This window comes from Patagioenas fasciata, chromosome 16, assembly GCF_037038585.1.
Source record: "Patagioenas fasciata isolate bPatFas1 chromosome 16, bPatFas1.hap1, whole genome shotgun sequence".
Taxonomy (NCBI): domain Eukaryota; kingdom Metazoa; phylum Chordata; class Aves; order Columbiformes; family Columbidae; genus Patagioenas; species Patagioenas fasciata.
Genome location: NC_092535.1, coordinates 12724052 through 12751232, shown reverse-complemented (window position 1 = coordinate 12751232; position 27181 = coordinate 12724052). Strand labels below are relative to the sequence as shown.

The 27181-nt window shown below is 47.1% G+C and overlaps 1 protein-coding gene across 1 annotated transcript; it reads right to left on the bottom strand.

Annotated features, from left to right (window-relative positions):
* Positions 1 to 7688: 7688 nt before the first annotated feature.
* Positions 7689 to 17688, bottom strand: TFAP2C (transcription factor AP-2 gamma). Its single transcript, XM_065849901.2, has 7 exons — positions 17439 to 17688; positions 15591 to 16067; positions 15251 to 15302; positions 13533 to 13755; positions 12734 to 12852; positions 11187 to 11328; positions 7689 to 9401 (listed from the first exon to the last, which is right to left on the bottom strand). The coding sequence occupies exons 1-7, from the start codon at positions 17484 to 17486 to the stop codon at positions 9116 to 9118; spliced, it is 1347 nt and encodes a 448-aa protein (XP_065705973.1). The 5' UTR covers positions 17487 to 17688; the 3' UTR covers positions 7689 to 9115.
* Between the last annotated feature and the right edge of the window lie 9493 nt (positions 17689 to 27181).

Sequence of the window (27181 nt, the reverse complement as noted above, 5' to 3'; positions counted from 1 at the left end):
GTGCCTTTTCCTCTGCACAGAGAGATTAATACATCCATGTACAGGGGCGCAGTCATGGACAAAATTGCCAGGTCCTGGGGAAGGCTGAAGCCCATATCTTTGGGAGTCCTGCAGGGAGTGGTTGAGTGAGGAATTAGTAAGCCAAACCTTGCTAAAACAAATCCTCACAGGAAATCCAATACTGCCTCTCATTCAAGTCTCTTCATCACCTACAAGTACAAGGCTGTACTGGCAGCAGTTTGGTCGGTTCAGTTAAACCAGCTATTAAAATCATAGCCAGTTCCTTAAGCAACAGCTGAAAATAACTTCAGCCAGCTCTGCTGCCCAGGCACCCTATTCGCAGAGAGGGAGCTGGGCACCTGCCCTACCAAAACCCAGGAGCCCTATGTACCCTCAAGTTTCACACCTTTAGGGGAGAAGATGACTGAATTTCCAAGACCACTTTCACATCCAGCCAGCAGGAACATTTTTTGCCTTCTACCCTCTCAAAGTGGTGAATTTATCTGCCTTTTTTTTTTTTTGGTGGGTAGGGGGTGTAACAGCTGTAGGTAACGCGGTCGCTGGCCATCACTACACTCTGGGTATCTATCAGACTTTCACGAGTATCAGCCAGCATTTCCTAACACATCACAGCAGAGACAATGTCCAAGCTGTGCGATTTGCTGGATATTTTTTTTCTGCTCACCTCCACATGCTTTTCCACTGGAGAACTCTTGCAGGATTAGCCCTGTGGGAAGCAGTAAGTGCAGGACACATACAGCTGAGCAAGAAGCTATCAGCAGACTGATCCATGTGGTGGCCTCTCTATAATACAAAATCCCCTCCCAGCGAGCCACCACTGGCCATGTCTGCAAGTAAAGTGCATTTCTGGAGATCACAGGCCATTTACTGACCTCTGCATTAGCATCCAAGTCACCGCTGTAATTAGGCAAAGTAAGAATGCCTTGGTTTTGTGACTCAACAAGCTTTGGCAACCCACTCAACACCACAACCTGGCTGTGGAAGGAGGGTTTTCTGTGTGTGGCATCCAGCAGGTTTGGAGAAACAGTTCTTTCAAAAGGGATGAGTTTCCTCACCACTATTCCAATATTTGCTTTCTGTTCATGCTCCTACCTCTGGGTTGTTGTTACCCCATGTACATGCACACTATGACAGATTTCCAAATTAGACAGTAACCCTTGAAATCGTTTCAAACCCAATTAATGATGCTGTCATTTTGGAAACCACAGGTTTCTGATACCCCATTTTGCAAAGCTCTTTCACCTATTTTCTTCCCTTTTGTGCAGAAAGGGAAAAAAAAAAAAATTCCTCAGTTTTAATCTTGTAAAACACATTATGCAAATTTGCGGGTTTTACGTAAGATGATGGCCCACAGCCATATCACCCCTGGCCCCGGCTGTGATCTTGTTAGATCTCCCAGCCCCAACAGGCTGGGACCTGCTTGGCCTTGGCTGCGAGACCTCCGGAGCCAGCCAGGTGCTGCCATGACTCAGCTGGTGGCCCCACCATGTGCCTACAGCCACCGACTGCCCCAGCACCACCTGCCATGGCAGAGCCCAGGTCCCCATGACCAGGGGGTCCAGAGCATCCCCATGTCCGGCGTTGTCTGGGCATCGCTCGGAGGACAAAACACTTCCAAAGGGAAAATGTTGAGGTTTTCAAGAATGTGGGGAGAACATTTGCCCTGTCCTGAACAAACAGTGCTGCTTGAAGCAATCCAAACAGCTGAGCGTGCTTCCCCTCCCACCCCACGTCTTGAGCTGCCCGAGAAAAGTGAATGGAAAGGAAAACCCTTAATTGATTTAACACGTTTCTATCACCTTTTTAGCTAGCACCCAACAACTCATTCTTATCCTTACCTTTCTGACGTAATCTGCTACGCCAAATACACAAATATGAAAAAAAGGGATTGATTTTAGCTGCACTTACATTGCTTTTTGACACCACAATCACACATGTCCTGAAGAACACCAGGCAGAGATCATTTCTACTTCAAACTTACTACAACTTCTTCCCCCAGTCTCACAGTTTTTCTGGAGTGAATCTCTGCAAACACTCTCTGCAGGGAAGTTAACAGGAGAGCCTTCCAACAACCTTACCAGAATCTTATCGGCTTTTATCTTCCACCAAACAAAGCCACTAAGTACAGGCGTTTATTTGCGAGACAATACAAAGATTTCCTACTATTGGAGCTAGAAAACAGTACTTGAGGCTCTGAAGGGAAGACCCTACCGTTTTCCTAGAAACATGCATAATTTTTCTCCTCATTTAACGTCTTCACAACGACCTTATACACATGCAGATGTGCCCTGTCTACAGCCACTGGACACGCTATGGTCAGACACCCAGAGCAGACTGAGGACAAGCCTTACCTGTGCTGAAGTGATGGTGCTGGAAGGAGCTCAGCCCAACAGTGCTCAGAATAGAAGTGTTTCAGGCTTCAGGCTGCTGCATTGTCCTGAAGCTAATCAACCCAAAACCCAGCTTATCCCATTCACTTAATCAGATGACCTCACAGCCTAATTCCTAAATGTTCTTTAGCCTGGGCTTCTAGGAAATCGTGTGTGAGGTCTGGAAAAGAGTAACCTCTGAAGTAAGGTAAAAATGGTAGCTGTAAGTAACACCTCTCTCCATGCTACATCTTTGCCTGAGCCACATTTACTACAGCCTAGTTAAAAGCTATAAATTTTTAACTTAATATAATAAGACCTCAGCTGTTAAAGGGCTTTTTCCTCTGGCAGGGTGAGAACCTGTCTGCACTGATGTTTTCAATTATATCCCCACTGGGGCTTCTTGTTCAAGGTCATAAGGAACCAGAGCCTCGTCCAAAGTGCTTCTGCTATAGAAAGTACCAAGAGTCAGGATTAAAACCCAAATGTTGATTGGGCTTTTGCTGTACAATGTAAGAACCCCCTGCTGAGAAATTTGGTGGTCATTGCTTTCTTAGGACACCCAAGGATAGATGTCCAAATTCGGGACAGTGTCTTCTGGCAGACCTGCCCTAGGTCTCACTGATACACCGAGCCATCAGGCTTCCTTTGCACCTACCTGTGCCTGATCTCTGAAAACACACGGTTTCCTAGCATCTCCAGCTCTGAACATCCTTCAGCTTCTCTCATATGTTTTCTCTGGATTTCGCCACACCTTAGCCTTAAATATAGAGCACCATTTGGGGGTAATTAGAGATTCTTAATAAATTAGAGTTATAGATTTAAGGATTCAAAGCTTGACAAATGAGCTCAGGTAAATTGTGCTGCAAGAGCTGGAGAAAATTACTGGTCCCAGGTATGTGCCCTACCCTTCTGCTAGAGGTTAATTACTGTTTCTCTTGCACAGCCAAAACCACGTGTGCCTCCATCCCAGCCGCTCCAGCCCACAGTCCAGCACCCAGCTCCGCTCCAGCATCGTCCAGCAAGCCATGGGCTGTGCTCTGCCCCTGTCCCTCTGTCCATCTGTCCCCCAGCAGACGCGGTGGAGCAATGGCTGAGGATGACTCTGTACCTGCAGCCCTGGCAACGGTGCGTATGGCTGCGGGTCTTCTCCTTTGCCCCTCACGGAGTTTTCAGATGTGTGGTCTTCCAGCAACAAGCAGAGGGGCAACAACTTGACGCAATGTAAAGGGTATCATGCTACCTTACGAAGCAAAATAAAGCATTTCACCCAATATGCCTCAAAACCTGCACTCTTCATGTGGTTGGTTGGTTTGTTTTTGCTTTCTCTTTGGAGTCGATGTGATACAAAGGAGGAAGGACAGGATGAAGACCTGGCAGAAGTTTTTTCTGGTCCCAGATAAGACACTGTCCTACCAGAGGGCTGCAATCAAACATTTTCCCATCTTTTCTTTAGCATCCCTGTCTGTAACAAGGCAGCCGACATCATTTTAGACCACTTTCTGTTGTTACTGAAGAGTTCTTTCAATTAACTAGTATTTTTTTTATTGCAGTGATCAGCTGAAGAACACTACCTTTTGGATCCTCTTAGCTTGAAGTCTTATTTTCCCCTGTTTTGTGCCGATTGACCTGGAAATTACAAGCTCTAAACCTCATCTAAAAGCTGACTTCTGTTATTTTGTCCATTGTAGACTGTGAACTTTCTGCTATATTCAAAAACAAGTGTTTCTGTTTCATGGCAGTGGGAGCAAGTGTGTGTATGATTACATGTTTTTAATTTTAAATCATGGATCAAATGGAATATTTCGAGAATGTGTCATGGAATAGTAGTAGCCTGTGCACAAGGCCTGCATAAGAACCAGTAAAAAAGGGCTGTTTAGCCAAAAGAGAGGAAAAATGGAATATTTGTGGCCAGCCCTTGCACAACAATGACCCATGGAAACCAGCTGGAACATCCTTGTAAGACACGCAAGAACATCCAATGAATGCAAAACGACGTCTGAAACTCAGAGAAAGCTTGTTCATATAACCCTATGAAAGTGAAAATGAAAGAGGGAGAAGGCAGCAAATGATATAGAACAGGATTTAACAATTGGTTAAAAATAGGGTTCCAGCGTAGGCCCCGGGTAATTTCAACAGAGCTGGTCATCCATGCAGCTACGTGGAAGATGTGACATGAGGCAATAGGCAGCAGCAATAACCAGGCACCACAGAAATGTTGTGACAGACCACAACTGCTTTGGATAATGCACAGATTTTGCAAAGACATGTATCTGGTTGTGGCCGGGGTTTAGGAACAAATTCTCATTTGCACGGTGCCGTATGCATTTCTTGTGGCTCAGGGCCAGGCCTTGGGTCACGGTCCCAAGGGACTGCAGAGCGCTCAGCAAAACCAGCTCCAGGTTCCCTGTGCAAAAACCTGCAAACATCGCTGATCAGAAACATGTTACACTTTGGAGATTTCTTTCAGTGAGAGGGGAAACATCTTCGACCTTAACCTCATAATAATATCGTAATGAAGCAACAATTATAGGACAAAAACCTTAACAGCACCCCAATTTTTTTCCTTTAAGAAAGTTGTTTGGTTTTGGGTTTTGTTTTTTAAATCAAGATCCTCTTGCAGAACATGTGGCGGAAGGCAGCCCAAGCCCGCTGCCAGGGCTGAGGCTGCACACCATCAGGCCAAAATAACGACAAGGATGTACATAAACATCACATGCAGTGAAAAAAGAGAAGAAATAAGCACAGCAGGCTATCACAGCAAGTTAGGCCTATTTCAAGATGCATTACTGGGTTTATTTGTACTGCAAAAGTCTGAGGGAGCAGAGGGACAGACAGCAGTAGGGCTGCAGCAAAGAGAGGAGGTGAGACAAAACATTTATAAATCACAGTGAAACAAGTGAAGGGTAAAGCAAAAACTGAGTCAAAAATGAAGTAAACTGAACTCAGTTACTAAAAACTAAAATTCATTTTTTTTTCCTATTATGTGTTGCTAGCTTTGCATCATTATTTCCCTCTGAAGCTGTGAACACAGGTAAAAAATTAAACTGAAAGAAGCAACGTCATGATGTCAGATAATTTAATGAGATGGGGCCTTGAATAATCACTGGGTTTGCAATTAATAATGTGTCACAAGCCGGTTGCCTGCCAGGTGACAGGTTGCAGAGGACGTGCCCTCAGCTGCGCGGGCGGAAGCAGCATCGCTCCCGATGCCCATCAGCTGCTGATGGCCAGGCAAGGGATCGCTGCAATATTCTATTTCTCCCCAAGCTATTTTTGCACTGAGTGATGTGAATTCAACTGTTTCGTGGATATGTATTAAATAACATTTTTGCAGAAGGGTAATATTTCAAATGACCCATTTCTGCTTCAGAATTTTTACTTTTAAATCCTAATAGTTTAAAGTCATTTTCTCTTAGTATAAAGACCAAACACATTATTGTTCTGGGAAGAGGGCAAGGGACAAGATTAGGCAGAGTCATTTGAATGTTCCTTTTTCAAAGGAAATGAAAAACAGAACTTAAGAGGAGTCTTACATTGAACTTCTTTTTCTTTCAGCCAGCCTAGGAGTAGCCACTGTTAAAGCAGTAAAAAGAATGACATTTTGAGGACCGGGAAAAAGCAAACAAATACCTTCCTGTGTGCTCAGATAACTCTGTGCTTTTTAGTTCTCTCAAGAAGTTACTAATCTATTAGTTTCATTCAGATTAATCATTTTGGATGACAGACAAGTTCAGGTCAGAGTTTAACTGCTTTCTTCAGTGAAAGAAGCAGAAGAAATTGTTCTTGTTTCTTGCTACTGGCACAGCTTATAAGGTAGTTGAGCCTCAGAATAATGTACCATCTAAAACATACAGTAAAAGGATTAAGGTAATGGAAACTCAACTTTTCTAATGTTCCAAACATATAAATAGAACCCGAGTCAGTACATTAGACAATTGACTGGCTTTGCTTGAATGCACACAGGAATAAATGGAAACATCCTTATTTCCTATCCCAAGGGGCAATTATTTCAGAGCTTGGTTTTGTGCATTAATAAAAAGCAAGATTCCATTGTCTGGTAGCTAAAGTATCTTACTATATATGCTATGTAAACAGAAGAAACAGGAAAAAAACCCCAAAACTCTAGTAATCACATTCTCTAAACAAGCTCTTGCCATACCTAACATTTTTCTGTTTATGTGTAAATATATATAATCAGTAAAAGTATATTAGCAGAATGGTACATTGTATATTTTAGAAGTCGTTAGTCATGACATGCCCTGGCTGCACTGCTGTCTACAGATGGTCCAAAATCGTTATTTCTCAAATGCTACAATGAGTCTAACAAATGCAAAGCCGGGAATTTCACACCTCTTTAGGAGAGAAGGAGACAGGATTGCAACTCAAAAACCAGCTCTCCTCCCAGCTCATCACTGATATATTCATTCATTCCTTTGCGCTCCCCTTTCCTTTCTACTCCCTGCACACCTTCAGTAGCTCGCCTTTCTCCTTTAAAGATGAAAACATAAGAATTTAAAGCAAAGTGTTCAGAAATGGTACATATTGCCTGTTTTGTGAAAGGAACACACTGCTGCGAGATCAACTGAATTCCTGCTGGCAGTTCTTGCCCAGTGCCACCATTCAGTTTTTGCTCAAAGGTTCAGCGGGAGTTAAAACAAGGACAGATTAAAGCCCAGGTTCACGTTGTTGCTTTTTCAGAAAGTACTGAAAAAAAAAAAAAAAGAAAGAAAATCAAAACCAAAGTTTCTCTTCAGGAAGATTAATTCGGCTGTTTTGCATCCGTGACGCCGAATGCCACCACAAGCCTCAGATCCAACACCGCACAGAGCACTGTGGGGACTTTCTGCAAAACGCTGTAAACTTCCTCAAATCAGTAAAATTGGGCTGAAACCAGATGGGAGACCTATCAAATTTCACACGCTAGGATTTTGTAAATATTTGTCATTAGAGACAGATTATTCTAATAAAGTCAAATTCACTAGAAGACAAAGCTGGAAGGATTGACTTTTATTTAGAGGAAGCCTTGCAGTTTGTGTTTAAGCTGCGTATTAAAATAGGCAGCTAGCTTGATAATGACATCTTAGGAAATGGAAAAAAGATTCTTGGAGATACATAACGTGTTTAATTGAAACCATTAGTCGTACTGGCAAACAGCTTCGTATTTCTGTTCTGTTAATCCGAACAAAGTGCTGCAATTATGACTCAATACATAATGTCCTCTAGTGCTACTCGCCCCACATTCCCAAAGTATAGAAAGAAAACAAAACTGTTTTCAGTTAACAAAACATTCCAAGCTTCTATCCAGAATACTTTTATTATATGGTTATCATATACATCAGAATTATAGCGGGAACATTTACAAGAATGTAAAGATAGTTCAGAACCTCCATTATTCACATACACACTAACTCACACACTCGTTTTGTCTGGTCAGTAATCAGGTGAATGATGCACAAAATTATTGCTTTGTGAACATACACCTCAGATTAGATTTAATCTTCAGTGGCAAGAATTTAGATACGAAAAAAAAGTCTTAAATACCCTGTATAACATACCTGTGCATAAACCTAAAGATATGTTTAGCTTACCCATAACCTTTGAAATACTTACCAAAATTAACATTTGAAACCCATTTATAAAAAAAAAAAAAAAAGTATTAAAAAGTTCACCATTATTTACAGATCCAATTAAATTACACATAAATAAATATTTACATTCAATACACTGCTTCCCTTAATACACATAAAGCCTCCCTGGAAATAATTTTTGGCCTTAATAGGCAATATTTAAAAACAAAAAAAAAAGTTATGTGCCTATTCTTTCAAGTTTCCCCCCCAATTTGAAAACAAGACAATATAAATATGTGAATAAAGCTGCAATATCCTTAAGACACAGAAAGCAAATTTCTAAAAGCGTTTTCATTTTGTACTATTCCTTGTTAAAAAATATCAAGATAGTATCCACTGCAGCCAACATTCCTGCAGTTTTCAAAAGCCTGAATATTCCCATAAAAATAAGCATGGCAAATGCCATCAGATAACTTTCAAATCTAGCAGGATTTTAGTGCTCTCCTATGGCAATCTGAAAGTAAAGAACAAAATAAAATTTTAAAAAAAGCACAGAATAATGATACTATTTTCAGGTGTTTATAAAAAGTTGTTTTAATGTACATAAATCTATATACCATCGTGTAATACTGCTTTATTGTTATTGTTGCATTTAGAGAGAATAAAACCCTGAAATTGTATCAGATAACAAATAGGCTTCCGTCTAAAATCTGTATCTTAAAACCTATACGCGAAGCTGGTCACCACTAGATACTTAGATGTGGAAAAGAAATCTAAATATATCACTTTGTATATTTCCATCAAAACCCCTTTATAGCACCACTTTTACAGCAAAGATTTCAATACACTTGTGCCAGGTACTTATCTTCTGGTCATTCCTTCCACAGATCAGGGACACTGCAGCTTTTAGAAAGACTTGTCTCATGGATCCAGGGGGACTGAAGATCCTGAATAAGATGATTTTTTTTTCCCCTCCTTTTTTTCCCCTCCTTTCTTAAAAAATAAAATAAAATAAAATAAAATAAAAACCAAAACAAAAAAAAAAAAAAAAAAAAACCACCAAAAAAAACCAACTCGAATCTCTATGTTCCCCCTGGCAAGAAGATCCCAGTCTGTGTTTAGGAGGAAGAGTTTAAAGTCTGCTTTCTCTCCTTTTTACTTCCTGTGCTTATCCATTTTATCAATGGTTTTGTTGGTTTCTGCAGGGCTCTGGTCGCCAGTGTTCATGTACGTTTTGTCTGCTATTTTTAATGCTTCATTTAGGTAGTTCTGGACGGATGTCATGGCAGCGCAGATGGCAGCACTCCCAAAGCCATGTGTGATCAGGCTAAAATGAGTCAAGCAGCCCTGGATGCCAGGGTCCAAGATGGGACTGGGTCTCGTGTTTCCAAGAGGAGTTCTGTCCTGAGTCAGGAGGTCTGTGAATTCCTTGCAAATCTGCCTGCGAGACACAAAGCGATCACACTTTACACTGTGGTGGGAATTTATGCAAAAGCAAATAAAGAAAAATAATTAAGTCCATATCAAATATTTAACAGTTATGTGGGCATTAGAATTTTCAGAAATTCATTACTTCAGCAGCAGCACTGCCTGACATTAAAGCCTATTTATTAGCAGCAGCTTTGGGTGAACATTCTGTTATTATCTTTGTCACAAAAACACATGCACACTCTGCAAAACAATCTCTCCACCCCTGGTGTCTGGCTGGCTCTGCATCTTTTGCTCTAGATTTTAAGGCAGAAGTGGGAATGTAAGGCTAGTTTCTGCGAGAACTTCCAGAGCTGCAGTTAAGTGATTTAGAAAGACTACAAGCAGCTGAACAGGGGATTCAGTTTAGTTGTGTGTATTACATGTATATGCCCTCTTAAAGGGAGACCTAGGCCTTGATCCTGCAAACACTAACACATATGTCTGCAAAACATGAACGGTTAATAACGCTCAAGCATATGTTGTTTGCTGCTAGTAAATCTGTCCCCTTGATGGGATTTCACAGGAGCTAAGCAATCTTAACAGAATCATCACTAACAGAATTTCTCAATCACAAACATCTTCCAAAAGATTGTTATCGGTGTTAATACCAACAATGGTAATACTGAAAAGCAGAAGGAGCAGAACTCAGTAAAAAACAGAAGGTTCAAGCTATAGGAAAGAGGGAGACTCTATTTCTAAATTTCTAAGAGCTATACTTTGTAAAAGGTCTCTCTTTCGGGAAGGCTCGATTAATTCAGCAACAGGAGTGCATTTCACATGCCTGATCTGAGCCTAAAGTCGGAGAATCTCTTGTCAGCAGTTTAAGCAGGCTTTTCTCAGGTTCTTTGCAGAGCGAGGATGCCATCAAAAGCAAAGAATGACACCAACCCAAACCAGAAAACATCTCAGACCAGAAGAGATCACGAACTGAAGGCTTTGTTAAACCTCAGCCTGGGAAGGCTGGGGGGCAAGGGGACAGCAAGCACTCCAGCCACTGGTTTGAGATAAGCGTGACTCAACGCAGGTATTTCCTACCAGAGACCCGTTCAGTACCTGGTTTATTTACAGGTACAAGTGTCCACAGAACAGCCATAGCAAAGCTTCTCCTTTAACCCTTCTTCCCTGTTCATCAAGGTTTGCAATAGGAATTTAATTAGGCACAAGTATTTTTCATATCTACCAAAGGTTGGCTTTTCACTAAACTATAAAAATATTCAACTTTAACAGTGAAAATGGACTATCCAGAGTCCAGTGGGGGACACCCCTGTGCTGCTGCTGCCACAAGCAGAGCCCAGGACATGGAACAGAGCCTCCCCTGCACCCAGGACACCCCCAGTGACTCTTCTTGGAGATGCCCCTTAGAGGTGGGTGAACCATCTCCTGCTCCCAGTCCCACACTGGTTCCCAGTCCCAGGCCACACCTGCCTTCCAGGTCCCCAACCCCATCAGATCCAGGGGCATCTTTTTCTTCAGCTATCCTGGCACAGTTGAAGGGAAAAGAGAACAGAACTGGTGCAAACTGCTTCAGAGCTACCATCCAGGGTTGTTGTTATTATTATTGGTTCAGACTAAAAATAACTTCTGCCGTAGCTGGATTCAAACCAAAATCAAATAAAAATAATTGCTTCATCTCCCTAATTAAAATTACACATGAAAATGTACCAAACTGTACAGTCACAGATACTCATGGTCAGACAAAAGCATCTTTTTAAAGGATATGAAAAAAACCCCACCAAAATCCAAGCCTAAAACTTACTTTGCAGCAAGAAGCATATTCTTCCTGTTTGCCATTTCATTGCGGCCCATGTGTGGTCTAGTTAAATATTCGGCCACTGCTTTGGAAGGAAACTCTGTCTCACAGACGTAACCAAAGTCCCGAGCAAGATGTACAGCTTCACCTGATGTGGGTAAAAGGAAATGCTCATGAAATGTAGTTACATCTATTTATAATAAGGGGATCAGGGAAATTAAGCAAAGTGAATTTTTGAAGTGTATTTTGGAAAGGGACACTATTTTGCCACCATACTACTCATTATTTTCTAATTAATAGATCAGGGTTTGTTTGTAAGTTTGTATCAAAGAAGAAAACAAAAAAACTCTACGTGGTGACTGCTACAAAAAATAAATATCTCACCTTTATACTGGAAAGAAAACCTTGTGTCTTTATCCAGATAAACTGCACAAACACTAGATCAAGTTGTCCACTGATTTTTTGAAAACCCAGCAACTAAATTCCACTTATATAATAAAGGGTTTATCAGTTTGTTATATTTTCTAAATACTTTCCAATAAGCATTTTCTTATAGAAAATAAAATTGCTAAGGTGTATAATTAAGCCACTTTTCTTTTTTTTTTAAATTAAGGCAAATTCATCAGGCTTAAAAAAAATGGATTGGCATGAACAGCGTGTTACCTGTGCGCATGTGCACACATATACATTCTCTCTTGCAAACATATACAGCTTCCCAAGAATGGTTTTAAATGGAAGCTGCTGTAATGGGAGCTGATGTAGAAGTGAAGCAGCAGTATGGTACTATTAGATAATTTTTCACTTTTGCTTCTATTCCTACTAAATTGTACCACTACCAGGAGCTGTTTTAAACAGAAACACAAAACATAACCACACATATATATATATATACACACCCTTCAAGTCAGCTTAACTGATAGAGGGTCCACATAGCATGTTATAGATTAAAGGGGCTCCAGTTTCCTATCAGGAAGTCAAAAGCTATAAATCTCACTTTATACGCTTGTTAATTAGAAAAGCTTTTGAGGATACCGCTGAGGTAGGGCCAGGCACTGGAGTCAGCTGCCCCGGACTTTTCAAGTTTCCCAGTAGGGAACCGAAGCCACTGATGTGACGAGTTTCACCCCTTTTGCCTTCCCTGCCCGTCCCTGCACACACCACTACAAAACCCAAAACAATTCACCCCCCTCTAGAAACACAGACTGGACAAACTGACACTTCAGACACCTTGGGATGCAGGAATTACTGTATCCCTGCCAGCATCCCTGTGGCGCGGCGTGAGGAAGAGGAGGAGGAGCTGGGTTGGTGCAGATACAACTCTGGGATCAAGGGCTTAGTGATCAGATTTGAAGGGAGAAGGGGAGAGGAGCCCCCAAAAGGCAACACAGCTGTTAGTTGCTGCAATGTCCCCACCATGCGCACTTTCAAATAAGCAAAATCCTCCTTATTACATTCATTCACTTTGTAGCTTTTCCATGCTTTGCCTAAAGGATAAAAGCTATCCACAAGGGGAAAAAAGAGTTTATTTTTTTAAAGACACATTCAAGACTGACCTTCCACCAAAGATGTCAATAGTGTCACATTTGCAGCTTTCCGTCTACCAGCAGGAAGATTCAAGCCAATTTTATCCAGTTTTTCCCTTAATGACCTGCCACCATTTTTGGATTTGGCTCTGTAATTAAAGGGGGGGGAAAGGCTTTATTTATCTTCAGGGAACACTTCTTTTTAAAGATGAGAAATTCCAGTTACTGACATTCAATAGGGTTCTACTGGGGGGGAAGATAAAAAACAGGCTGTCTTTTCAAGTGACCTACTTTTTAAATGCTTTAGTATAAACCAGCCAGGGTGAAACACAGCAGGTCAAAATTAAAACATTTCAAACCGCACTATTGAAACCAACAGCTGTAGAATGATCACAAGCAAATTAAGTGTATGCAAAAAAAAAAAAAACCAAAACAAAACAAAAAACATATAAAGCGTCCTTGTAACGATTAATCAAGACCATGAGAATTAATCCAAAAAATCATTCCATGGGGAGACAGTTTGTCACAGAAGTAAGAAAGCTCCATGAACAGTTGTTTGAGACAAAAATCCAACTTTAAACAGAGAACAAGAATTGCTGTCAGAGCTGTTAATAGCACTTCTCGAGGAGCAGCAGAAGTGCAAAGAAGTTTTATTTCCAAAGCTATTAGGATTCAGCGTTGTTCGGCTTCTTAAAAATCAGAAATTCGCTAAAAGGCTTTTTCTTGGCTCGTTATGCTAATCTGGCCGCTCACACACACACAAGCGCAAGAAAAATCACGAACAATGGACGCGACGGGGATGGTTGTAAGGGAGCTGCAGGCTGCCTACCTTCTGAGCACTCCTCCTAGCAAAGAGGCGTTGAGACACTCGGGGGGTGAGAGCCGCCTCTGAACCTCTGCTACTGTCACTTTGTATTTCGACGTGGAGCTCAGGAGGGAAAGTCTCCCCGGAACCGAACAAAATACTTCATTGGGGTTTATGACCACTCCAATTAATCCATCCTTTTGACAGGGGAGGCTCAGAGCACTGTTTTTCGTTAAGGAAATAGGACCTGCGGGAGGAAGAGGGAAACCAGGTTATTTTATGAAAGGGAAAAATAAATAGGAAGTGACAAGCATATTTCCTTTCTCCAAAAAAAGATCAGGAGATGGGATTTCGTTTTGTGTTAAACGCTCATGACACTGACCCCCGTGTCCCCAGCATCTTCCTGCAGCACCAGGTTTGGCTGCAAACAGAAGGTCCCCACAGCAATTCCTGAACAGCGATGTTTTATCACACTACATTTCAAGAAGCTGCTGATCTCAACTAAGGATACTTTTTCAAAGATGCACAAACCCCGCATCTGTGAAGCAGCACGCTGCAAGTTAGCAAATCCGTGCTTATAAAAAGCCCGATACAACTACAGACTTCAAATTAGCATCTTTCAGCTACTGTCAAAAACTCTTTCTGAGCCGGGGCAGGGAGAAGCCTTCCAGCTCCTGCTGGGGTCCATCTTCCACCTCACACAAGCGGAGTTAAGAAACCGCCTCTGGAACGTAATCCTGACAAATTCGTAACAGACAGTCCAACAGAGAGAGGGATGCAGCCCAGAAGAGAACTGAAAGTAAAACATTTCTCGCTAATGGCTTTAGTCTTTAGGTGAATAGGGGCAACAAAGGCTTTGCAAGGAGCAAACCACAGATCCAGCTTTTCCCTCCCCTTGCAAATCCCCGCCGTTAACCCCCTGTGTTAATGTGCTGCTGGCTCACAGCACCGATCCGAAAGGGTTAAAGAGCGGAGCTCGGCCCCGCTCCCCGGAGGGGGAAAGATTTTTCAGTGGTGCATCTGACAGCGGAATTATTCTCCCATGAGCTAAACGCAGCAATCAAAGCTCTGACAAACACTTCTGCTTTTCCTCAGTTAGGTATTTGTTTGAAGTCTTCAGAGGAAACTTCCACTGATTTTTTTTTAAGCACAAATTTGTTTAAAAACAAAAGCAGGAAAAAAAAACCCCAAATGACTGTAAATTGAGTCAATACGTCTTTCTCCTTCCTTAAAACCTCGGGTAGAAAACCATTTCGATTAAGATAAAGCCAAGGAGGCTTATGCCAGCGAACTCATTCGCTTTTAAAGTCTGAAAAAAAGTTGGATCAAAAAAAACTCCACACACACCAAAAAAAGCAAACACTTCCAACACTAGTAACAACAGCAAAAAAGCGGCACCGTGTCCCTTTACACACGGGTATTCCAGGAGAGCATTACATTCAGCCCGAGGTCCTGGTTTCGATTAAAGCCACACACAAGAGCAGGGACACTCCGTGCGGGGACGGCCTGTGTCCCCGAGGAGTCACCCCCGGGTTCGGAGCCCGTTTGTCCCCAACGCCACCTTCCCTCAGATGGCGTTGGAAAAATCCACCGACAGAGAGAATGTAATAAAAAAACCCTCCGCCCTCCCAATCCGAAAGGATCCGCATTTTAAAAAGATAATAAGGCGTCAGTTCACCGGTGCGTCATTAAACTTTAAACTATTGACAAGGGAAAGTAAACTGCAGTTGCACCTTACTGACCTTTTCTAATTACTGTCTGGTCGTGCATTAGTAAGTGTTGATCCTCCACATTCTGGAAAGAGAAAGGGGACAAAGTTTCGCACCTTGAAAAGCTGAGAGGGAACGGAGCCGGGGGGCTTTTGGGAAACCCACCCCACCCTGCGTGTCCCCATTTTAAGGGCAGAAGGGAAGAAAAGGCGGGTTTCGCTCCAAGGATGAGGATGGGGCAAGCAAAGGTGGGATGTGCAGAACGGGACAGTCCCTGGATCCTCAGCAAAGTGCTCGGGCATCTCTGCAGCTGGGGAGCGCCTGTCCCGCCCGCCTTCCGCGATGAACGGGGCGGCCCGGGGGAGCACCTTACCTGCACCTCCTCCATCTGGTGGGCCATGTCGTGCAGACCCAGGTTATCGGCCAACGCGGAGGCGTCCAGCCCGTGCCCGTGGGGCAGGAGGAGCTCGGAGCGCCGGTACGTTTCCCTGCGGCCGCCGGCGGAGCCGCTCTCCAGCGCCGAGAGGTGGGGGACGAGACCGGGGCGGGCGTGGGGAGTGAGAGCGGCCGGGTCCTGGCTCTGTCGGTTGGGCCAGGCGCTCTGCTGCTGGCTGGGGGGCGGCGGCGGCGGCTGGTGGAGCGGGTTGATGGAGAAGGGGTCCCCAAGGTGGGAGTAGGGATCGCTGGACTGGGAGTAAGGCAGCGGCTGGTACGGGGGAGGGAAGTAGGGGGGCTGGAAGTCGGAGGCGCCCGAGTGAGAGAGTGGCGGAGCTGAGCTGTACAGGTGCTGACTGACCGCCGAGAGGTGTGGGAGCCGCGGGTTCCCGTTGCTGCTCCCATCGTGCCGGTCCTGGAAAGCACAGAGGGGTGGGGGAGAAGGGAAGCGGCCGTCAGCGGGGGGCTGTGGGGCAGCAGCGACAACCCAGACTCGGGAGAACACGCCGGGCGGCGGCACTTGGTGGTACCGGGGAGAAGGAGAGAGCCGCCCTGCTGCTGGCCGGGCAGCCTTCTCTTTCTAAGGCACTTCGCTAAGGAATCAGCCCCACTCCCAGGGAAGAGATTACAAACCAGTTCTCACTGCTCTCCTCATCACAACTACAACACGCTAACCCTCATTCTCGTGCAAATCCTTTAAAGAGTCATTAAAATTAGAAAAATTCAAATCAGCGACGCAGCCCCATTTCCGCCACACTGCCCCGGTTGGGTAAGACACACCGATGCCGGGGACTGCGGACTGGCTGCTTAAGAGCCCTGGGCAGAGCAGCCCGAAGGCCCCCGGCACCCAGTCTCACCCACGGCCCCGGGAGCCGCGCGGGACCCACAGCTCACGGCTGCCGGAGCCGCAGGGAAGGACGCGCTTCTCCCTTCACCCGTCCCATCTCTGCTAGAATCTCCCCCGATTTCAAATCTCAGCAGTCAAAGCTCAAATGTCTACAGTGGGCTGATCCAGGGATTTAGCAGCTTCTGGCTTCACGGTCATTAAAATAACAGGGCTAGTTAATAAGAGGTGAATGGGGTACCAATGGAGCGTGAAGCGGGGACTGGAGCTAATCTGTAGGAGGCAAGCGGGCGCACCGCGACGAATGGAGCCGCGAGGGTGGGGAACGGGGGACACAGCCGCTTTCGGAGAGATCAAAACCCGGGAGGACCTCGCGGGGGGTGGGAGACGCTCCCGCGGAGAATGGGAACGTGGGAAGGGCCGCTCAGGGCACTGCCCGGCTCAGCCCGCAGCAGCCGGTACCTGCCGGGCGGCTCCTCCGCACCTCCCGCTTCTCTCCCACCCGGACCGGGGCCTCGCAGCCCGGACCGGTCCGGCAGGCTGGGGCACGGGGCTCCGGGGGCTGCCCGCTTCTGCCCTCGTCCCCGGCTGTTGCTTCTCCTGCCCCCTCTGCCGGGGGACACTTCATCGGGGCGATGCTTCATCGGGCGGGCAGGGGATGCTGGTTCAGTTCTCCCAGCCGGGACTTTCACCCCGTTTTCTTTAAGAGTCCAAAAGACTCGGGAAAAAAAAATAAAATTCGCACCTCCAAGGAAAAAAAAAAAAAAAAAGGCAAAGCGGGGATCTTCATTCAGGAAGGGACAAATCCCACACGGCGGGGAGGCAGGAGAGCCGGGCGCCGGCTGGAAGCGAGCGGGGAGGGAGGGGGGAGCGGTGGAGCTCCGCGCTGCCCCACGCCGGAACCCCCCTGTCCCACTCGCGACCCCTCCCCGCACTTCTCACCTCGCAGTCCTCTTCATACTTGACATTATCTGCTAGTTTCCACAACATGGCGTCCAGCGTCCAAACCAGGTGTGTGGTGTCGAAAATAGACGAGAGCTCAGCCCCCCCTCCACGGGCGGTAAATCCACGTCGGCGCTCGGGAAGAGGAGCTGCCCCCCGGACGGAGCTCAGTTGGCAGGCATGAAGGCAGATGACGGACTAAACCTCCACGCTAATGGTCACTCGGGTTTTTTTCCCTGCTCAGACGCCCTTAATGGCAATAGGATTATCATAACTCCTCCCCAGGGATGGCTTGGGAGCCGCGGCCGCCAGCCACTCAGGAGGGAGCGCGCAGCCCCAAGCCACTCCTTCCGCGCTGCCCTCCGCGCCCGCGCAGGGGTGGGGAGGCAGTGCAGAGCTGAGCCCGCCCCCTCTCCCCTCAGCACCCCCCCCGAGAGCTCGGGGGGCAGTCCTGGCCCGCGGGAAGAGGTCATGCGTGGACATACCCCCCCCCGCACCCACACTACAACGAGGCTGCCTCAAAAAGCCCCACCCACACGCACACAAGTGTTTGATTTTTTGGGGTGGGGGGGAGCAGTGTCGGGTGTCCGCACCTCCCCACGCACGTGGCAGGGCTTTGCTAAAATTCGCGTGGGAAGGCGCGGTGCGGTGCGCCCACGCTCGGAGGGTCCGGCGACTTTCGGGGGAAATAAACTCGGAAAAAGTCCTCGTTGCAAAAGCGAGAAATTCCGAGCGCCAGCCTGAGCTCCATATGCATAATTGTCAAGAGTTTGAATTACTGATTACAACTTGTAAGCTACCAGTGTTTAAGGTATAATTTACTTAATTATCCGACAAGATTATTGCAGTTTTGTTGAATCTCTGGTAGGTAAAGCAGCACTGATTCAGCGTCCCCGATTCAGGGCTGTTTGCATTGTGCCACTGGTTCGTCGCATCATTATTATTTTTATTGTTTTAACGAAAATCCCGCCTGTCTAATCTTTTCGCGCAAACGCGGGCCTGGGGAAGCAGGTGGGAGGTGAGACAGACATTTTCGGACGCCGGGAGCACACTTTCATCTAAGCTTAGAAAATACTTCCCTGCCAAATTGCTACCTTTCTGCAGCCATTTGATCTACGCAGTTATGTGTGTCAGACAAAATGAACATCGTTCTCAAAAGCAACGACTTCTCGCAGTGTTTTAAGGTGCATCCGTGTCATTGCTCATTTACATGAGAGGAGCAAGTGTTTGTTTATTGTGGCAGGGACAAAAGATGACCCTGGACAGTGCTGACTGCGGAGATCTGGGCTATCAGTGCCCTGAGACCTGCTATTAAAGGCCTGGGATAGACTCACGTCTCGAGATTTAAACCAGTTCACACTTTCCTCGCTTTTTTTCCTAAGGATCAGAGAAGGAAAATAACGAGAATACTAGTTTTAACAACAACGGCAAAAAAAAAACCAAACCCTCACACACAAAAATTAAAAACACTCCATTCGACTAAATGAATGATCTAAAGATAAAACTGAGGAGGACAGGGGTGCTGGAAGTAACTGTTGTAGGTGTTACCTGCCTTATCTAGCACGCAGGTGCTGATTTGCAGCAGTTGCATTAAGCCCATCATCATCAGGGACTCCGCATTATCATTTTTGGTGGAGTCTCTATTTATTTATTTTTTTTTTTAAAACGATGGTGTTTTTCTTCCAGGGATGTTTCTTTGAAATGCAGTTCGCGACGATTATTAGCGAGTGTGCTTGCGCTGCTCCTGGCGTCATTAAGACTAGGAATCTAAATAATAAAAGACAGGGGGAGCTTAAAGTTCATTTGTATTAAAGGGACAAGACGGATTTAAAAAGAAACGAGGAAGAGAACCGTCGAGCTTCCCAGGTTTGGGATCAGCTCTTCTTCCTTTCGAAAAGACCCTGTATTGCAGCCACATTGGTAAATTTTATCATAAACTTATAAGCAAATTTTTCCTTCTGCTCAGAAATGTCACACTGAGAGACGACCATGGTTTTCTCATTCTTTAGAATTGTCAAGGTTCTGAACACCTTCATTTTGTTTCCTTTGGTGGCCAAAATCACGATAATTCGGTTTCTTGTTATGTATATGTATGTTTATAAACAGAGGAGTGGAAGAGGATAAGGGGTTTAGAAGAAATTACCTAAACAATCCACCAAAATAAGCACTTTGCTTCCTAGAAAACAAACGGAGAAGGCAGAGAAGAGGCTAAATAGGGGGAAGTTTCAGAGAGATTTTCCCGTACATCCACTTGCTCCTCGGTCTGTGCTCGCAGCCGCGGCGGCTGCAAGGGACCGGCAGAGGGGTCCGGGCTCCGCGGGGATCCAACAGCCGAGCGAGGCGAGGCCGGGCCGGGCTCTGCCCGCCGCCTCCGCGGGGCGTCTGCACCGCAGCGGCTCCTCCGCGCCCCGGCCGCCGCCGCGTAGGTGATGCCACCCCCGGGGCCGAGGGAGGCTCCTGCCCCCGGTGCTTCTGTCGAGGGATGTATTGAATAAACGCCAAGGAGAACAGCCCGGCATCCGGGCTCGGGCCTTTTCTGGGGGGTGTGAGGGGGATAACACTTTTTGAGACGTTTTCCCCCGCCCCGCAGCGGGGCTTTCCGCAATCCTCTCCGTTTACACGCGAACCGACGGATAAGCGGGCTGCAGTCACCTGCGGAGCACACCGGTGGCCGTGCCCTCCCCCGCCCGGCGAAACTGTCCCTTTCCAGGGGACTCCCGGGCACAGGACAGGCGCGGGCAGCCAGGACACGGTACCTCCCGGCACAGTCCCTTTGAGACACGGGTCAGAGCTGTGCAGGAACTGAGGAGCCGCCAGGGAGGTGGCTCTTGACAGGTGGCACCTTTACTTACTTATTAAAAAAATAAAAATTTGTGCCCTTACTTCGGGGACATCCCCTGTTTCCGAGGAGAAGTGGTTTCGTGCTTCCTGGGAGTTTAGTTCCCCCGCACACGTCTCTTTTTACGAGGATGCAGTTTCCCATGGGGGACCATAAAGCATCCCCAGGTGTGAACACACTCGGGAAGGCAGCCAGAGCCTCTGTCACATTCAGTGGTTTTCCTATTTGGCAGCAATTAAAAGAGAGCGTGGGGATGCTAATTAGTTACATTCCTCTTCCTCTAAAAATTATTTAAACACGCAAATATCGGTATCATTAATGAGGCTGCAGCAACCTGTCCGGATTGTCGCCTCGGCTCCTGCAGAGCTTTACAAAGGGAGCTGCTGCCCCGCGGCCCCGGGAGACTTTCCGTGTAACTTCCACAGCGAGTCCGCGGGGAGAGGCGGAAAGTGGGGTGTCCGCCACCCCCTCACCCCACGCAGCTGCGCAGCCCGGAGGGGCAGGACCCCCCCAACCCAAAGCCGGGAGGGGCAGAAACGTCCCCCGCTGTGGAGGGTTCCTACTCAGGCGGGATGGCTCCCGGGGCTGTGTGGTGGTCCCGGACCGGGGAGGCCGGGACAAGTGCAGAGGTACGTACTTGCCAGTCGATCCTCCCCAGCAGAGCCATGGGGCGTACGGTGCCGGCAGCTGTCTCCGTGGCGGAGCCGCGGACACCTGGGCACGGAGCAGCGCGCCTGCGCACCGCATCCGCACCCCCTCCGCCCCCCGGCTTGTCGTCCCCCTTGCCAAACCCCGGCCCCTGCAGCCCCCCCCGCCCCGCAGGCTTTCCAGCCCCGGGAGAGGAACGAACAGACAATCCTGCTGCCTCGGGGCTGCCCCCGCCGGGATTCATTCTCGGTGGTTTCTTCGCACGGTCGTTCGCCGCCGCTGGACGGATCCCACCGAACCGCGGCAGAGCCGGGACGTTTTAAGGTTTTTGCCGCTGGTCCGTCGTTTCTCCTCCCTTTACGGCTCCCCGGGGGATGGAGGTGTGTGTATGTGTGTGTTTTCCCGTGGCTGCTTGCACCGGGCGCATCCCTGACCGACGGGAGCCTCTTCCTCGCCCTGTGCACCCCCCGGTGGGGACAGCGGCCGCTCGGTTGGCGCTGGCTCCATCTCACCGCCCCGGTGGGGTCCGAGCTGCCTCCACCTCCCCCGAGGCTCCCGTATCCCCGGGGATTGGAAACGTCGGACTCCAGCAGGGCTCTGAGTATCCACATCAGTATTAACAACACTACTTGAGGTCGGCGGCGGAACCGACACCTGTTGGGGGCTGCGAGTGTGTCAGTCCCAGTCCTCAGCCCCCCGCACAACCAAGATGCTGGGGAGCGGGTTGGGGATGCGCCATCGAGCGCTCAGCACCTGCCCGGCTCCTGCCTCCGTTCCAGCCCCTGCTTCTGCAGGAGGCGAGAAGAAAGCGTGCCCACAGCGCGGCTGGCGTTTCCCCAGCCTATTAATTTGCTTAATAAACACGATTCCAGCTATGTTTTCTTCCTGCTCCTTCCCGATGGAGCTGGAGGAGCAGAGTCCCCTGGCCATAGCGTGCCCTGAGCCTGCAGCGGAGAGCATGTGTTTAACAATTCACGGGCAGAAGTGACAGACACTGACACCAGGCACTTTCAGGCCCTGGGTTAGATGCTGTGTGGCATGTGGCAGAGATTCAGCCGCGATGAGCAGCTGCCTCGGGCTCTTGCAAGGAATTTCTCTGGCTTTTATGCACAAGAAGTTTTGTGGAGCTGGATGGTTCGAGGCAGGAGAGGGATACCTGGGAGGCAGGGAGTTCAGACAAGCCTGCTTGCAGCCACAGCATGGGACAGAGGTGAGGAAGACACAAATTCCCAGGCTGTCTCTGTCCTTGAGGGAGGGGATGACCACAAATGTGACTACAGCTGCATTTACCTCGGTCTCCTTGTTTATAAAACACGGGTAATAATCCCAGTGCTGGCGAGAGCTGGATTCTTATCAAGTGGGACCAAGGAAGAAGTGGGATCCCCAAGACACTTGCATCTCTGCTCAGTGATCCTGAGGCACCTCCCCAGGGCTGTCACATTTTGCCTGTAGGGGTGTGATCATTCTATCCTGCAGAGATGCTCTGATTTTTTATTTTTTTTTTATTCTCTCCATTTTATGTCCATTGGAAGCAGCAGTGCCATGAACTTCATAATTGTTCACTAGAGTGTTGCTCCAAAGCATGGGCTGTGTGTAAGGGAACCCAAGTTGGTTAGTGAAGGCAAACAAACAAACACAAATCAACACACCACAATGCTAAATGTGTAATCAGGATTAATATATTTAGCTAGGCTCTTTTCTGAAAGCAAAACCATTGACAGGCTCTTGGTACAATATACATAACTCACACTTTAAAAAATAAAGCCAAAGCCCTGGTGGATTGTACATTCCTACAGCTAATTGCCTATACTAAAATAAGAAAAAGAAATGACAAAGGCCCAGTACCACAAAAAGAAAGAAAATCCCATAGGCTGAAACAGCAGAAAAGCAAATATTTCAAATACAGACACAGAAATGAGCTGGAAAAACATTGTTCTGCCCAATTCAGGCTGTAGCTAACACAAATCCTTCCATATAAGCCTCACATTCCTTTTGCCCTTTTGGAAAAAGAAGTGGGAATTGTCACTGTATTGTATTTGCACATCTGCCAATAGATTCTCTTTTTATCCTTTCCTCTACTTTCAGGGTAAATGCAGCCTATATGACACTTTAAACGATGCACCATGTTTTAAGGAAACAGCTGCTGGGACACAACGGTGATAGTTTGGGGAAGGTTTCTCCATTGACAAAAAACGAGCATCAGGTACAAAAATCTTTTGCACCCCAACCTTGGGTCCTGCAGCCTGTGCACCTTCAAGGGTGTGTTAAGTGTGATTCTCAAAATATCCGCTTCTCCACGTACATGCATACACACACATGCACAAGTTTGGAATCCTAAAAGATAAATTATCCAAACACTTTCAAATATAAAGGAGTTCAGAAGTACCTGTGAGCTAGGAAAGGAATTTACGCAACAGTCAGATGCCTTATTTCTACTTACCTTTCACTCTTCAATGGTCTTAAAAGGGTGATGAAATCAGTAAACTGACCTCGATGTCAGGGAAATGGGCCATGTGAGTTGAAGCTGAGGATTTACCCTGTAGGCAATTTAAATAAGAAAACAAATTCAGTTACTCTTTTACTCCCATAGTCCAACTTCTTGAAAACTCCTGTTCCCCAGCAGCTTCCATAGAAGCTCAGTTGGACAAAATCTGAAATGTATCATGTATTGGGGAAAAGCTTAGAGGGACAAAATAATTCAAGAAATACAAAACTCCCAAACTCTTTGGTTTTCTTATCACTTGGCCGCAAAGAAGAGCACAAGGAGACTCTCTTCCCCTCCATGTCCCCATTAATACATTACCACAGGTGTTTGTTTAATTGTGATGCACTGGAAAATACAGAGGGTTTGGTGGCAGCACGTTTTCCCCATTTTCTCCTGTGTGGTGTTTCTCCATGGGTGACATGCTGGTGAGCTGCAGCACAACTACATGGCACGATGAAGCAGAACTGAGTGGGGGGAGGTAATTGAACTGCTGGCAAAAATTACATCAGTCAAAACTCTACATCTAATGCACTCTGTCATTTATAATCACACTAATAAGGCACCAGTGAAGGGCTGTCAGCATTATAAAACATCAGGTGCCAGCAAATATCTGCAAATTCTCCCAAACCTGTTCCAAGCTGCATTCTCAAGGACTTGATTTTGCAGGTGTTATTTGCAGAGACAGGAGTCCAGGATGATGTTGCACAGTTACTGTAACAAATAAACGCAGGGTCAGATTTTCTTTTTAATGCCTCTGTTTTTTTCCATGCAAAATCATTTGTAAAATCTCATGCAGCACTACTGAAAAAGCACAGAAGAGATACTCTGAGGTGTAATGATTCACACTACTTAGAAACCTCTTGTCTCTGTTCAGCTAATTGCATGAGGGTATGATTGCAGAACACTGCAGACTTGGGGTGTCCAGGTGATTTTTCCTGTACTAAAAACCTGCACTCTTTGCTATTCAATAATAAAACAGAGGCAAATGCGATTCAGGGTGCTTCAGTTCAAATCTGAATTCAAACAGCCTATCAGGCACCTTCCTTTTTGGGCTTCCAGCTTTTCCTCTGTCATCCCTTTTCCCTTCTACTTGCTCTCATGCACCCTGCTCCGAGATTTCCCATCACTGCTGTTGTTAGCAGAGTTTTGCACAGGAACACCTCTGATCAGGCAGCTATGGCTACATGCCTGATCCCAAATATTGGGGTTTTTTTGCCTACACTACATTTCTCCATACTGGAGTAGTGAAAAGTGCTCAGAACATACCAGTCCAGAAAAAACTAAGTGTCATAACAAAGGTACTTGTTGGATTTCCAGCCTCTGGCATAATTGGAAGGAGCCGAGAGTTCCTGTCCCATGGGATTTAGGAGTCACACTCCAAACCCCACCAGGTAACACAGTTTAACCAGCTTTAAATCTCCTGTTGCTAGTACAAAAATCTGTCACTGGAAAGAACTAAGTCAGTATAAATTCACTCCACCAATACAAATATACTAAAAAAACCAACCAAACAAAAAAAAGGCTGCTATTAACTTGTTACCAGCAGTTTTATGCTGCTTAAGATGTCTTTTCCCCACACCACCGCAGGCAGACGTGGTCCATCATGCTGCCACCAAAACAAATTTTCAAAAACTCCAGAGCTGACCCTAAGCACACGCTTTGACTGACTCAGCAGAAGGGGAGCTGTAGGTCCACACCTGATCCAGATCAAATTTATACTGTTAGACGACTTGGTGGTCCAGAGAGCTGAGATGAATGACTGAGGGGTGGCCTTGGAGAGCAGCTGAGGCCAGTCTAGGAAGGGGTGTGAGAAGAGCTGCTCCCATCCTCTGGGGCACAGGGAAGTTTTGCTTTGGGGAGCCACGGGGCAAGGATCTGCTGAGGAACAAAAAGGTACTTAGAGGACAGGCAAGGCAGTTTTGTATCCATGCAAGGGGGACGGTTGCCTTTGAAAGCCAGTGCTGAAAGGAGAGGAACGAGGCCACCTCTTCCTTGTGCTGGGCTGCATTAGAATTGAAAACAATCACAGCAGCGAAACAAAACCAGCTCAGCTGAACAGATGCAAATCCAGTGGCAGACACAGGCTCAAACCAGGTCAAGCTGCACCCATGCAAATCACGGGTTATCCCAGAGCGCGCCGTGTCCACGGCGAGGGTGTGTGCTGGGGCACTGCCAGCACGACCTGAACCCCAGCACAGCTCTGGGCTGTCGGGCATCACTTGCCCTGGGGCGGAGGCCGGCAAACTGCCCCGTGCAGGCACAGTGAGGGTCTCCACATCTCCTTGTCAAGTGCCGAATGCATCTCTTCTTGGGGACTATGCCCATCCACCTGCAGAGCTAAGCTGCCGAGAGAAGACTGGCTAGCCCGAGGGGAGATTTGCCAGTACAGCTAGCCCGATAAAGCACTCCTCTTGTGTAAACACGGAATACACCAGCTAAAGTGATCTTCTGTCAGCATAGCTTATCCCAGCATAGTGTTGGCAAAGGAATCCTTGCCTGCATTTCAGCGAGACTGTAAATCCGTTGTAGCGTGGTTAAGAGCTGCTCAGAGCAACATCACCACAAACAGCATAAATTTCTTCACCAGTTCAAGTTTGTTCCCAGGTTTCCAAGTCAGAGTGTTGTTCTCTCTTCCGGCTGGCATATGAAGCCACCGCAGCAGCCAGTGAAATATGGCCAGGCGGCCAGGGTCCTCCAGAGCCCCCAGTGCCCTGGGAACATCCAGGTTCCTTGTCCATGCTCAGGACACCAGTTGCCACTTACACCTCTGGCTTGTTCCAGCAAAGACAACCAAAGCTCACCAAGCCTGCAGTGCCTTCTGGAGCCCAAACCTGGCCCTGCTTAGTCATAGTGGCATGTAAATCGTCACAGGGAGCTTTGCAATGAGCGGGAGGGAGAGATGAGTTCATGCTTCTGCTGCCATGGCTGTTGGGCAGTGGTGGCTTCCCAGGAGACTGGGTAAAAGAGCACAGTCCACTGACTTGTCCACATAAAACTGTCAGCGCACATGTGGAGGGAAAGGCTCTGAGTACTTGCTTTTTTAAATCCTGAGCTCTCCCTTCCTAAAAGCTGTGCCTCAGCTTCTCTGGAGAGTGTGTTGTACTCTCAAGCCCAGTCAGTAGTGAGGACCGTGCCTGCACACAAGCAGGGGCGAATTTACATCCCTAGCAGTCTCAGACCAGCTGAACGTCTGCCACGCTCTGCGGGTCTTCGCCAGCTGCACACCACCTACACTCGCATGCAGCACGCTGGCTTCCTCTCCCAGAAGTCTGGGGCCTCGGTATTTCCTTGTTTATAGTGGGGAAGCAGGAAACACAGAAATGTAAAGCACATCTACAAGTTGCAAAGTCTTCCAGCTCACCCAGCCCCAAGCTGGCCAGATGTGATCTGGGAGCTCCAGAAGAGCTCACAGCACTTGAGGCACCAGTTCCCCGCCAGAGCAGGGACACTGGTTCCAACAGAGCAGCAGCTGGTGACATCCCAAACCTGCTGGGACATGGAGCCAGCTCAGAGCAGGCACAGAGAAAGCTCCACTCTCTGCAGACGTGCCCGGAGGGTCCTGCTCAACACAGAAGAGCTGTGATGGCAGAGAGGTGATGCCAGCTCTGCTGAGACCAGAGCTGCAACGACAACCTCATCGTGTCCCTGGGACATGGGAGGTCCCCATGTGGAGGCTGCTGGCTGTGTCACCCTGTTTACGCTCTGCAAGTGGGTTATGGCACACGATTCCCCACACGCGTATCTCGCCGGTGAGACTGGACCATGCTGGAG

Coding starts and splice junctions, on each gene's coding strand:
- TFAP2C (XM_065849901.2), bottom strand. CDS start 17,486: ATGTTGTGGAAACTAGCAGATAATGTCAAGTATGAAGAGGACTGCGAG. Junction 12,853..13,532: donor CTAGGAGGAGTGCTCAGAAG/GTAGGCAGCCTG, acceptor CTTTAATTACAG/AGCCAAATCCAAAAATGGTG. Junction 11,329..12,733: donor ATTGACATCTTTGGTGGAAG/GTCAGTCTTGAA, acceptor TACCCACATCAG/GTGAAGCTGTACATCTTGCT.